Below are 14131 nucleotides of genomic sequence, written 5' to 3'. Positions count from 1 at the left end.
GCGTGTTTGAAGAATTTAGGAGCCATTTATAATGAAGTGTTCAGGAGTATGTGATTAAATTTGAAATTGATATTTCGGTGACAAGAGAATTTGATTATTAAAACTTGTGTTGTCTTACTAGCTGGTAAGTATGGTTTAAATGCTCAGAAAATTTGTTTAGTAGATTTATAGACTGAATAATTTGAGCACTAAACAAAGTACAAAAGAACAGAAATTTTTTTATACAAAAATTCTCCTGTTTCATTAAAGATCTTGTCACCCATCTCTAGACGGAAGGAAACTTTCAGGCAGGAACCAGTTCCCCGGGCCAGGCTGTGGCCCACATGATTCTTCCTCCATCCAGAACTCACCAAACACAGTCGTATGCCTCACGAAGGCCACATCCCCCGCACCATCCTGCAGACACCTGAGGGACAGGACACCTGTGTTCAGGCCACCGTCTGTGACTCGGGCTTCTCCCTCCCCCATGCAGCCCTCTGAGGCTCTGCCGGGACCACTGGCTCACAGGGCTTTGCCCACAGTTTCCTGGGCTTCTGACTGTCCCCACAGAGGCGATGGCCCTGTGTGAGGGGCTGTGAATCCCCACAGCCAAGCCCAGGTCGGAAGCAGGCAGGAGCCCCGTGAGCCACAGCCCAGGCCACTCTGGGGAGGGACCGTCACCTTCCTCTTCCAAGCCAGCCTATAGCAACAGATTTTTTTTTTTTAAGTAAAAGTTTAAAGTCTTTTACATGGAGGATAAAAACTCTGGATCGTCTTGGATTCCTAGCCAATTTCACTCCAGTTTTTAGTGGTAGCCATTTCTCTTACAGGCATGGAGTATGGAGAGGTGCCCTCAGGGGGCTGAGAGGGAGCTGGGGAGAGGCAGGCACATGTCCCTGGCACGGGGAGATGCTCAGGCAGAAAGAAGCAGGCCAGGAGGTCCTGGCCTTTGGCCCGGCCAGGAGCCCCAGCCTGTGTCTGTGGATCCCAGAGTCCCAGAGACAGGTCTGTCCCCTCAGCCCTCCCTGGTCCAGGAGGGCAACACAGGCAGATCTCAGACTCTGGGGAGACAGGAGGGGCTCCCACACAGAAGATTGCTCCTCAGGATGGTTAGGAGTGAGGGTGGGTCGTGGGAAGCACTCAGGACGGGGGTTTCACACTGATGCTCTAGGTGGACGGGGCAGGCCCTGTCTACTCCGTGTGCCTTAGTTTCCCCATCCTTAGTGTGAGAGGGAGGAGCAGAGGGGTCTCACTCACTTGAAGGCTCCTGAATAGCCGAAGTATGGTTCTTGGGAGGAACAGGCACACTTGTCTGTCCCTTTCCCCGCACACAGTTGACACAGGCTGGGGAACTTCTTCCCATCCACACAGGGGACGCAGCTGCTGGAGAAGAACTTGGCCACTGCTGCTCAACACAGACACACAGACCTCAGGGCATGAGCTGGCCGGGGCCTCTGGGTTGTGCATGCGTGTGAGTGAGCGGCTGTATGTGAGAGCCCATGAGTCTGCTGCACACACTTCCCAGGACTGTCCTGAAGAAGTGAGTATTCATGGGCCGGCCAGGTGCAGCCTGCCAGAGGTGGCTGACAGTGCGGGTGCCCAAGGGAGTAGATGACCGGGGTCCCTGTGCGTTCAGACATCACATTCACAACATGGGCCAAGGGCTCCAGCCTGTGAGACACTTCCCTGCCTCTCCACTGCAGGGCACAAGAGCTGCTGACCTACACTGAGCCAAGTTGCATCCTAGCGCCCCTCATCTTGTTAACTAAAAACACAGAGGCTCTAGGGGGGCCGGGCAGAACTCTAACCACAACAGGAACCCTTGACAGCACCCTTTACCTCAGGACATGGTCCCACCCACCCTTCTCCCCTTCTGTGATCAAGGGGCTGTGGTGGCTCATGGGGATCCCTCTTCCGGGAACCCACAGGAGTGGGTTGGGATAACTTGCCTAGTGGGGGAGTGGGGGCATCTCAACAGCCACCTCACAACTGCCCACACAGACATCCAGCAGAGTCTGACACTGAGGCAAGTGGGAACCCCAAGAGAGGGCAAACATGGGCAGAGCTGTGGCCCAGGCTCAGCACTCCATTTGATCCCAGCAGCCCCTTGTCCCTGTTACGGAAGAAACATGCATGTTCCAGAGCTGGCTGGACTCAGAAAGACGCACTTTTGCAGAGCACAGACAGATCTGGCCTTCACCTTTCAAGGGCTGAAAGGGCACCTAGGCTCACCTTGGGTCATCACAACCAACAAGAAGACTGGAGTACACAAAAACTCATGGCTCCGTCCACTCAGCCCCCCTTGCCTTTGTCCCAAGTCCCCACCTAAGGCACGTTCACCTGACAGTGATCGTATGGCCCCAATACAATCCGTATGGGCGACTGGAGTCGGAGCCCTGCCTGCAGGCACACAGCCCCAGCCAGCTTACCTTCTTGGAAGGGGTCAGAGGGAAGAAGCAACCCGATAGGGATGTTCCACCCAGCAGACCTGCCAAGGCCCGTGTGGCAGGACTTCTTGCCTTGGAGCTGGTTCAGCTGGAAGTCGCTGGCCTTCTTCACCAGGGCTACGACATAATGGTGGGTTTGTGGATCTGCAAAGGAGCAGAGAAAAAGAAAGGCCAAAGGAAGATGCCACATTGTCGCTACTAACCTTCTGGAGTGTGCAATGGGGAACTTGAGGGGATCCTAGGACCTGCACCAACCCCTGGTAAGCAGGCAGAAAAGGAAAGGAAAAAAGCCTTTGATTGACAGGAGAAAGAAAACTGTCCCTTTGCAAGTCAATAAACACTAGCTCCTTTTCTGCTGGCCCCTCCAAGCCGTTGGAGACATGAGCCAGTATGGGGGGAGGGCACCAGCTTTCCAGGGCCTACAGAGTGCTCTCAGAGAGAGCTTCAGCTCCTAGTCCTTGTGATGTTACTGTTTCTCCCAAAGGGCTTTTCTCCACTCTCTGCTTCTCTGTCTGCAGCCCAGACACAAAGGTGAAGATGTGAGAGGAAAGACGCAGGATTTTGCCAGGACCCTGCAAGTTGGAGTCAAATTGAGGCGGGCTGTGCTCACGCACACACTGATGACACTAATGGATAAGTATGGGGAGGAGGCAAAGCCCCACTCTTCGACTGTCTCCAAACCTCTCCTCACTACAGACACAGGCCCGTGTTCTGTAGCACCTGCAGGGGACTGAGCACAGGGAAGAGGCTGTCAGAGCCCGTGTGTCTCCAGTGACGGGCCTCCTTTGATGCAATCCCACTGGATGACGGACTCTGGACAGCACTCCCCCTCTCCTCCAGCAGCACCAAGGGCATGTCCATCAGGACACACAAAGTTCACAGCTTCCCAGAGAGCCAGCATCCAGCCCTCATGGGTCAGCACAGGTGACAGCCTCCTTCAGTCCAAAGAGCTCCTGCAAGTTTGTTCCTTGCATGTGTAACGCTGACCGAGTCACTGTCTCCCCCATGGCTGCAGTGTCAGACCAGAGACCTGGGTCCCCGGGGAGAACACACCTCTTTTTGACCCATAGAACTCTGCCACGACGGGTTTCAGGTTGTAGGGGGCCAGGCCTGCTTCAAACACCAAACCTCCATCGATGGTCACAGCGTCTGCTTCCTTTGCCTGGAAGAGAAGAGACCAGCCCACGGATGGAGCCCCTCCGCTCTGAGGAGGGCTCACCTGCCCTCTGCCAAGGACACCTGCCCACAGATACTTGCATGGCTCAGACCTCCTCCGCCTCCCTCGCGTTGGCTCCAATGTCACCTTCTCCGTGAGCCTTTCTCCAGCAACACTCCTAACTACTAACTCACGAACGCTGGATGCCCCTTGGTTTTTCTCCTCAGCCCTTGTCAACCATCTGACAAACTTTCTTTATTGTCCGCCCTCCCGTTTGCAATGTAAGCTCCACCAAGGCTTACGTTTTTTTTTTGTTTTTGTCCTCCTGAATCCCAGCACCTACCGGAAGCAGGTGTTCAACAAATGTCTGTTGGATTAGAGAGTGAATAAATTGCACAATACTTCCTCCTCAAGAAGTCACGTTTTGACTTTCAAAGGCTCTTTCAGATCTAGATTCCTTTTCAAGGATCTGTCAGCCAAGGATTCCTTCCTTCCTGCAAGAGGCAGCAAGCTCACAGCCTCCTCTCGGAAAGGAGGTTGGATCATTTCCCTACTCATCATGGAAATCATTCTTTTTATTCATTTCTTAATTGACATTTAACATTATTTGGCTTTTTCTGAATTTAGTATTGTGTTTCTATATATTTGCCTCCTTTTCCCCACCCCATTTTTTCTTATATATATTTTACAACACATGTACATATATATGTGTGTATGTACATACATATGTGCTAAAAACAAGACAATAGGCCGAAAAAGGAGTTGCTTATGCTAAGTCCCATGTCACCAAATCGAGACTTAACTTAACTACAGTTTCAGCCTCTCCCAGAAATGGAATCTTAAACTAGTCAATCTGGAATCACCTGATCAGCACTGGTGAGGCCATGGGCCTGACAGACGCCCACCATCCCCTAAAGAAAGATGACCTTGCCACAACCAATCCACCTTGTTGCCTAGTAAAACCTCCTTGTTCCTGCTCCCTTCTGCCTATAGAAGTCTCTCTTTGTACAGCTCTTTGGAGCTCTTTTCTACCTGCTGGATTGGATGCTGCCGGATTCATGAATCATTGAATAAAGCCAATAAGATCTTTAAAATTTACTCTGAGTTTTGTTTTTCATCACATATATGTATGTGTGTGTTTATATAAAATAAATATAAACATGTATAAAGTTGGTACTCCACTAGTTGCATGTATCAGAACTCAACTTAAATCAACTTAAGAAAGGGAGGGATTTAGTATAAAGGTAAAGGACCAAGAAGGCCACTGGGCCTGGTGAGCACCATCAAGGTCAGAAGCAATAAGAATGGACACTGGTTTCAGTCCATCTCCGTGGGCTCCAGCTCATGCCTGTGGTTCCAGGTTCTTCTTGTTCTTCTCCACTTTATACACATCTTCCACTCCTGACTGCCTCCTCCTCAGGTTCCAACCTCAGATGCTGAGACAATAGTCTCATAGAGATTCCTTAACGAGCTCCCACAATTGCATAAGGTCAAATTCCTGTAACAAATCAATCCTCCTCTCTTTGTATATGAATTAGAGAAAAATAAGTAAATCAAAGTTTGTGTTCATCTTTATGACCCTTACTGAATATTTCCAAATTGTTTTCCAGAAATGATGTAGAAATGTAGAATGACAGTAGCAATGCGTACCAATTTCATGCAAACCTACCAGCAAGAAATGCTGTCATATAAGAAATGTCCTTACATTACCAGGTATAAAATGTTATTTTAAGAATTGTTTTATTTGCATTTCTTCAATTATTAAAAAGGGTGAGCATTTTCCTTTATTATTTCGTCTGTTAGCTGTAATTTCTTTTCTGTGAGTGCTTTGTTTATAGCTTGTTATTCTTAAGCATTTCTTGTAAATTTAAATGACATCTTTATACAGTTTTTACAACATACTGTTTTGTCACAGTTGATATGAATGTATTTTTTTGTAGGCTTAGGGCTTTAAAAATTTTTTTCTTTGTCACAGATTTAAAATTTTTACATTTCCGAATTTGTCTACTTTTGTGATTTATCTTCTTATGTCCATCTCTGTTAGATTGAGTCAACTCCCAGATTCAAGCTGGGGGTTTATTTTGGTAAACGGATTAAAAATTTCCCTTGACTATTTTTTCTAAGTGGCTGCCCAGTTGTCCAGCTAAAGAATCCTTTCTCAGCGGTTTGTTTGGAAAGTTTGTCGTATCATGCATCTATCTAAATCTGTGTGTATCTTACCTAAATATATTAAGCCTAGGGCCCCAGGCTCCTGATGTTGGACATTTACCATGGTCTGCATCTCTATTATGTCATGTAAATAATCAGACAGATGGAAGTTTATACAGAAGCTGGGAATGCATCCAAATTTTGTTCTCTCCCAGGTCTTCTACGTCTGCACCGGGACCCCGTTCTTCATAACACTGTGATTGAAGTCTGTTACAGTTTCAGGTTGGCCTTAGTCACCCACAGCTAATTTTCTTTTCCATAATACTATTTATATTCTCATCCATGTGCTTTTTCTTAAGATTTTATAGTTATTTTATTGATTCTTTTAAAAAGACCGTATTTTGATGAAAATTATATAAAATTTATTAATTTTGGGAGAATATTCAAGTATATGATATTTACTCTTCCCATCTAGGAATATGGTATATGTTTTAATTTATTAATAAATATTGTTCATTTGTCCTAGACTTTTGTTTTGTTTTTGTTTTTTTGAGGAAGATTAGCCCTGAGCTAACATCTGCCACCAATCCTCCTCTTTTTGCTGAGGAAGACTGGCCCTGAGCTAACATCCGTCCCCATCTTCCTCTACTTTATATGTGGGACGCCTACCACGTCTGCACCCGGGATCCTAACCGGCGAACCCCGGGCCACCAAAGCAGAATGTGTGCACTTAACCGCTGCACCACCAGGCCGGCCCCTGTCCCAGACTTTTGTATTATATTTATAAGAATCTTATGGATCTCTCATATGACTTTTTTTTTCTGAAACTTTTTTTTTGTACAGTATTTTAAAAGTAAATGAGGTGATAATTTCGGGCTATTTTTCCCCAACTAATAACTGTTGACATATGAAAATGACATTAATTGTGATATATATTTTACCAAACTAATTTATTCATTAATAAATAATTATAGTAACACTTCTCTTGATTCCACTATACTTTCTAAACATGCAATCATCTGAAAATATTGATATTTTGTTTGTTTCCCTTCATATGCATTTTATATATGATTGCAGTACCAGGAAATTCCAAAAACAATGTTAGGGAATAAGAGTGACACTAGAGCTTCTTGTTTTTTTCTGAGTCTTTATAGATTTCTCTTCCATTGCAATTCTGTCTTTGCTTTACCATAGGCATTTTCACTGAATCCTTCTCTATTTGTTTTTAATTATTATTATTATTATTGTTTTTTACTATTAAAGAGCACCTATATTTTTCTCTACAGTCCCTGTACTTTCAGGTTTTCAGCTTATTTCTTTCTCCTCTATAGCACGGTCTAGTTCCCATGGGGAGAATGTTGTACTGAAGCAATAAACAATATAAGTCCAGAAAAAGAAAGAGAAGGTATGGGTTTTCTTCTGCTCTCCTTTAGGCAGCAGTGACTTACCGCAATGGCCTTGATGCACTCCAGGTAGGAGGTTCTCTTCACACAGACGACATGAGGACCATCTGCTGGAACGACTCTTCTCATATTCTGGCCGAAACGGGAGCACTTACTGGCCTCATGAGTTGACACAGTGCACCATCTCACAGTTTTCACAGAGACAGCCAGGCACAGCCCTGGGGAGAGAGGCCAGAGGTTGAAGGGACCCATAGCACTCACCTTTCTCTGCTGGTGGAAGAGGTTAAAGACAAGGTCAAGTGTTGACTGTGTGGTACAAATTGGATTGGCTGCATGGCTCATAAATTGTCAGGTCCCATTTCTCTGATTTTGCCTTTCCTCTTGGAGAGAAAAGCCAAAAGCATCCCCAAAAAGTTACACATAGAATTACCATATGATGCAGAAATTCTACTGCTAAACATATACCCAAAAGAAGTGAAAACAGGGGCCGGCCCCGTGGCCAAGAGGTTAAGTTCGCGCACTCCACTTCCGCGGCCCAGGATTTCGCTGGTTTGGATTCTGGGTGCGGACATGGCACTACTCATCAAGCCATGCTGAGGTGGCATCCCACATGCCACAACTAGAAGGACCCACAACTAAAAATAAATATACAACTATGTACCAGGGGGCTGCGGGGAGAAAAAAGAAAAAAATAAAATCTTTTAAAAAGAAAAAAGAAGTGAAAACATGTACTCAGATACATGCATTACACAAATAGTCATAGTAGCACTATTTGCAATCGTCGAAAAGGTGGGAACAATCCAAATGTACCTCAACAGATGAATGGATAAATAAAACGTGGTATAACCAGACAATGGAATATTATTCCGCCATAAAAAGGATGAAGTAGGGGCTGGCCAGGGGCATAGTGGTTAAGTTCCACCTCTCTGCTTCAGCAGCCTGGGGTTCACAGGTTCGGATCCCTGGCACAGACCTACACACACTGCTCACCAAGCCACGCTGTGGTGGTGTGCCACATATAAAATAGAGGAAGATTGGCACAGACATTCGCTCAGGGCCACTCTTCCTCATCAAAAAATAAATTAAATAAATAAACAAGTAAAATAAGAAAAAAAAAGAATGATGAACCTCAAAAATGTTATGTTAAATGAAAGAAGCCAGACACTAAAGGCCACACATTATATGATTTCATTTATATGAAACATCTGGAAAAGGTAAATCTATAGAGACAGAAAGCAAATTGGTGGTTTCCAGAGGCTGGGGAGAGGGGAATGGCACTGACTGCTTGATGGCTACGGGATTTTCTATGGGGATGATGAAACTATTTTGGAACTAGATAGAGGTGGTAGTTGCACAACATTGTGAGTGTGTTAAACACCACTGAATTGCACACTTTTAAATGATTAATTTTATATTTGTAAATTTCACCTTAAAAAAGAAAACGAATCGTATGGGAAGGAAGCTGTGGGCCTCGTGATTTAGTCCGTATCCTGACATTGGATGCTCTGACCTTACATGGTACTAATTGCTGGAGCATTGAAATCAGTGCCTGTTTATTTCACTGGCATTTTAAGCTGTAGTAATTAGTGTAGAGAATATTACAAAGACAAAACGCTGTTTACAAATCTGCAGTATTTGAGCAAAATGTCATTTTAAATTAAATCTAGAAGATGAAAGCTATGGCAGTAACAGCTCCCAGCTTCTGATGAGGCCGTGGATGTCAGGCAGTGTGGCAAAAACATTACCCTCCTCTAATGTCCACAATTGTCCTGCCATTTAAATATTGGTGTTCTCGTTTTGTAGATGAGATTAGGGGAAAAAAGAAAAGAAAAGAAAAAAACCTCTCTCAAGGACATTAAATAACTTGAGATGAAGCTAATGTTTGAACTACCCAGGTTTGCTTGAGTCTGAAATGTGTACTGCCTTTTAACCGTCTGTAAGTAGAAAATATCAAAAGACATGGGACAGGAGATGCCAAATTTCCTTAGACAGAATCCCACACCAAAGACAGGGAGTGACAAAAGGAGCCACTCGGCTATATTTGAAAAAGCCTTTGATAGTAGCAGCCCAGGGCAAGAAGAGCAAGCCAGGGAATGGAATCATCCAGGTCACGTGCCCTGCAGAATTGAAACGTCTGGAGTAACAACAGCTCACATGTGCATTTTGAGCCTTTCCAAACACCTTCCTCTGCTTGCTAATATAGATTGTTAAAACATTTTGTGCTTAGAAACAACTGGCAACAGTAGAGACAAGACAACTCTATAAATGAAAATAGCTTTGTGAGCAGGTTAAGTTATACAAAGAGCTACGACATACAACTGCAGTTTTTTTCTCTTTCTAAGAAATGCACTTATTGGTAAAGCCTTTTTGAAAGTCTGTATTTTCAGTCATCACTGTGCTTATGTTCAAATGATTAAAATTGTAGCTTTTGCACTTCTAATTTTTTTTAAGCGTGAGTGTAAAACAGGGTGAATGAAGTTTGCTAAAGAAAGCTAAAGTCTTGACAGAAACATGGTTTTAAAACAGAGAACTAAAAAATGCAAAAAATAAAAATAAAAACAGAACAAAAAACCAACAGCAATATGGACTTCTGCTTCCACCTATGAAAGAGCAACTGATATGGGACTTGCCGTAACACTTTAAACAACCGAAAAAAAAAAAAAGTATGAAAAAACTGTTTAAAAATATTGGACCACAGGAAGTAGAGGACTATGATCCCTAAGCAAAGGGAAACGAATAAGGTGAATGTTATAATCACCCCAGCTTAGTTCCTGGACAAAATTTCCAGATGGCAGGGCAGAGAGGAGAAAGACAAATAGCCAGATGGCTTTACCAAGTCGAGGAGACAGAGATCATAGGTGGGTAAGGCTGAAGCAAGGAGAATCTGCAGCACAGTGTGCCAAAGAGCAGGGAAGTGCAAAAAGAGACAGGAGAGAGAGACTGAGATCCAGAAATCTGCATACCCTTGAGATTCTGGCTAAATACCAATTCGAGCATTGTAAAGGTCAGGCAAAGACAACCACCAGGGAAGAAACTTTAATGAGGAGCCTAAGCCAAAGATTTCCTAGAGCTCAAATGGGATTAGGAATCATTTGAGTTCCCATCATTTAGAGTAGAGAAAAATCTCATTGAATAAACAGTGCATTTACTACAGAGTTCAGAAGTAAGCTAAATTCACCCTAGAATAAAGTCTAAAAATCTTGAAAACTAGTCTTGAAAAAATTCAGCTGATCTACGGATAATATGACTACCTGCCAGAACAGAGATGACCAGTCTTTAAACAAAAACAACAAAATCCTTTCAGTGGTATTTAGCACACTCACAATGTTGTGCAACTACCACCTCTATTTAGTTCCAAAATAGTTTCATCATCCCCAAAGAAAGTCCCGTAGCCATGAAGCAGTCAGTGCTATTCCCCTCTCCCCAGCCTCTGGAAACCACCAATTTGCTTTCTGTCTCTATAGATTTACCTTTTCCAAATGTTTCATATAAATGAAATCATATAATGTGTGGCCTTTAGTGTCTGGCTTCTTTCATTTAACATAATATTTTTGAGGTTCATCATCCTTCAGTGGGACATGGTTATTCTTTTCAAAAGCAAGTCCTGGAATCAATGGATATCCATATGAGAAAGATGAATCTCAACCCTTACTTCACACCAGACACAAAAATTAACTGAAAATGAATCATAGACCAAAACATAAAAGATGAAGCTATAAAACATCTAAAATAAAACAAGGAAGAAAATACTGCAACTTTGGGGGTAGCCAACTATACTTTTAGAGAGGAAACAAGGCATAACAACAAAAAAATAAAAATTTGATAAGTGAACCTGATCAAAATGTAAAACATCTGCTCTTCAGAAGATATCATTTAGAAAATGAAAAGCTAAGCCACAAACTTGGAGAAAATAACCACAATACATCTATTTGACCAAGGGATTGTATCCAGAATATATAAAGGGCTTTTTAACTCAATAATAAGTCAAATAATCCAATTTAAAAATGGGAAAAGATTTGAACAGATACTTTATCAAAGAAGATACAAAGGTGGCCAATAAAACCATGAAAAGGTGCTCAATATCATTACTCATCAGAGAAATGCAAGTTAAAACTATAGTGAGATACCACAATTCACCTATTAGAATGGCTAAATGTGAAAAGATTGACAACACCAAGTGTTAGCAGGATGTGGAGCAACTGAAATTCTCCTGCATTGCTGGTGGGAACGAAAATGGTACAACTCCTCAAAAAAGTTTGGCACTTTCTTAACAAGTTAAAAATACACTTACATTTTCTTGACAAGTTAAACATACACTTAGCATTATGACCCAGAAATTCTATTCCTAGATATTAAACCAAAAGAAATGAAAACATATGCCCACCAAAAGACTCGTACACTAAATGCTCATAGCCACTTTTTTCATAATATCCCCAAACTGGAGACAACCTAAACATCCAGTAACAGGTGAATGGGGAAACAAACTGGGGTAAAGCCATACAATGGAATACTACTCAGCAATAAAAAAGAATGAACTTTGATACACGCAGCAATGTGGATGAATCTCTAAACAATTATACCAACACAGAAAAGGCCAGACACAAAAGACTGTGTACTGTACGATTCCATTTATGTGAAATCCTAGAAAAGGCAAAACCTGTCTATAGTGGTAGACAGTGGGAATGACTGGGAAGGGGGAGGGGACACTTTGAGAGTGATGGAAATATTCTGTACCTTGACTGCGGTGGTAATTACATGGGTAGGTATATTTGTCAAAATTTATTCAACTGTATATATACTTAAAATGGTACATTTTCTTATAAGTAAATTACACTTCAATAAAAGTGATTTTAAAAAGAAAGAGAAAGACAGTGTGTGCAAGCCAGCTAAGGGTAAACTAGAGTTGAGTAAGCTAGACTAGGCCCATCATCAATAACACTCCACCCAACCATGCGGCACTTTCAAGAAAGGGCAACCAGAGCCCGCCGTGAATAGTTTGAACCGATCCTGGAAGGGAGAAGCTGCCACTGGCCACATGTTCACTGCATGGAGAAAGCTCTTAAGCCCCAGAAGAGCAAACGGCCAAGAAAGGAGGTGGAGGCTGAGGTCGGGGTATAGCCTGTTCTGAGCCCCTGCTTCTTGGTTCTTGCAAGACCTACTAATAATCACTCCCTCTCCCTTGATCTTTTTAATTTAAGCTGGTTTGGTTGCATTTTTCTCATTTGCCACCAGAAGAGTTTTTGTTGGAAAAGAACATTGAGCTTTGAAGAATGCACATCCCATACTCCAGCCTCGTCCAGTGGCCAAGAGGGAGGGAATGAGGCAGGGAGGGAGGGGCCAGGCCGCTCTTGCCTCTGATTTGTAAACACTGAGGAGATTGGGAAAATGAACTTTGGGTCAGCGCCTGACATTGCCAGGAAAGGCGGCGGAGGAAGAACAAATAACACAAGCTCTGTTCAGGAAGAATGTGGGAGGTGGGCGGGCTGCACTCCGATGTCCTGGTGGCCACCGTCCGGCCACAGCTGTACCCTACCTTTCCCGCCTCCCCAGCCCCAGCAGAGCTCACTGTGAGGCCCCATGTGGCAGTACTCGGCCAGAGAGGGCCCCCCCGTGGCACTCCTTGCCCCTCCTGCCTTCCCCTTCCTCTGCCCTGCCCAGGTTAGCTCTCCCCTCCTGTGAGACACCCCACCCCAGAAGTTATTTAAGACAGCCTGAGGCCGGAGAACCACGGCTGCGGAGAATGTACCGCGGTTGTGTCAGGAAGGGCTCTTCACACACGTGAGCCCATCGACTTCTTACTATTACCCTCCTTACAGTGACCCAGCCAAGAGCCCTGAGCACTGTGCACCGCCCCCCCCCCCCAACACAGGAAGGGGCCCTGTGCAGGATTTTTACCAGTGATAACTCACCTGCGTCTAGAGCTCTGCCTTTAGGTACATTACCTCATTTCACCTTCACAGCAACTGTGGGTTGTGAAAAAGCATTCCTACTGAACCGATGAGGAAACCAGCTCAGAGAGGTCAAGGGACCACCTATAGTCACACAGTACTGAGTGGCAGGTGGATCCCATTCTAGGGTATTGTTTTCCCCCTACATTCCTCTACCTCTGGAGTGTGTGGAGGGATGGGAGGCAGTGTACGGTACAGAGCAGGAAAAATCCTTCTGGTTAGATACCTGCCCTTCTCCCACATGATACTGACCCTAGGCCCTGGGAAAAATCCCATCTGTCACCTGACCCTGTTTCCTTCACCGTGAAGGGATCAAAAGCCTCCAGGTCAGGGATCATGAACTGCTTCTGTAATGGGCTAGCAAGTAAATATTTCAGGCTTTGTGGACCACACAGTCTCCGGGCACGTACTCAGTTCTGCCGTCGAAGCCTGAAAGCATCCATGGACAATACTTGCCTGAAAGAGCATGTGTGCTCCCAAAACATTTTATTTACCTGCACTGAAATCCGAATTTCATATAATTTTCATGTGTCAAAAATATTGTTCTTTTGATTCTCTTTCAACCACTTAAAGATGTGAAAACATTCTTGGCTCACCCAGCTGTACATCAGGCGGCTGGCGGGATCTGGCCCACTGGTCTTAGTTTGCGAACCCCTGCTCTAGGCTAACGGGGTTTCCGAAAAGACGAACGAAAGTGTGGCAGGTGCACGGGTGCACCCGGTGCCCCGGCGGGTAGAAGGCACTATGGGGCCAGCCAGGCGCCAGGCTGCTTCGGCGCCCTTTAGATCCAGGCAGCGCGGTGTCCCGCTATGGCCGACCCTTGGCTGGCTCCCGGTCCCCATCCCCCTGCCTCCCAGTGCGCACTCACCCAGGGCCCCCGCGTATAGCAGCGCGCAGATGGCGAGCCTCATTCTCCACTGCGGGCGCGCGACACCGACTCGGCTCCCCGCGCCTCGGCCACCTGTAACCTGCCCCCGGGGGCCGGGGCGGGGCGGGGGGGGGGGGCGGTAGGGCCCGCCTCCTCCGAAGGGTTCGCCCTTCTGGGCTGAC

The 14131-nt window shown here is 45.0% G+C and overlaps 1 protein-coding gene across 1 annotated transcript in view; it reads right to left on the bottom strand.

Moving 5' to 3' along the window:
• LOC124252449 (inhibitor of carbonic anhydrase-like) overlaps positions 1-14074 on the bottom strand; it is a 36657-nt gene extending 22583 nt beyond the window's left edge. Inside the window, exons 1-6 of the mRNA XM_046685969.1 lie at positions 13950-14074; positions 7179-7351; positions 3480-3588; positions 2409-2570; positions 1237-1384; positions 351-406 (exon numbers count right to left, since the gene is read on the bottom strand). Of these exons, the coding sequence (XP_046541925.1) occupies positions 351-406; positions 1237-1384; positions 2409-2570; positions 3480-3588; positions 7179-7351; positions 13950-13992 (691 nt within the window). The 5' untranslated portion in view covers positions 13993-14074. The remainder of the gene's footprint in view (positions 1-350; positions 407-1236; positions 1385-2408; positions 2571-3479; positions 3589-7178; positions 7352-13949) is intronic.
• Positions 14075-14131: the final 57 nt, after the last annotated feature.

Source organism: Equus quagga, chromosome 1 (assembly GCF_021613505.1).
Source record: "Equus quagga isolate Etosha38 chromosome 1, UCLA_HA_Equagga_1.0, whole genome shotgun sequence".
Classification (NCBI taxonomy): Eukaryota; Metazoa; Chordata; class Mammalia; order Perissodactyla; family Equidae; genus Equus; species Equus quagga.
The sequence above is the reverse complement of the archived record's forward strand: the minus strand, read 5'-3'. Positions and strand labels throughout refer to the sequence as shown.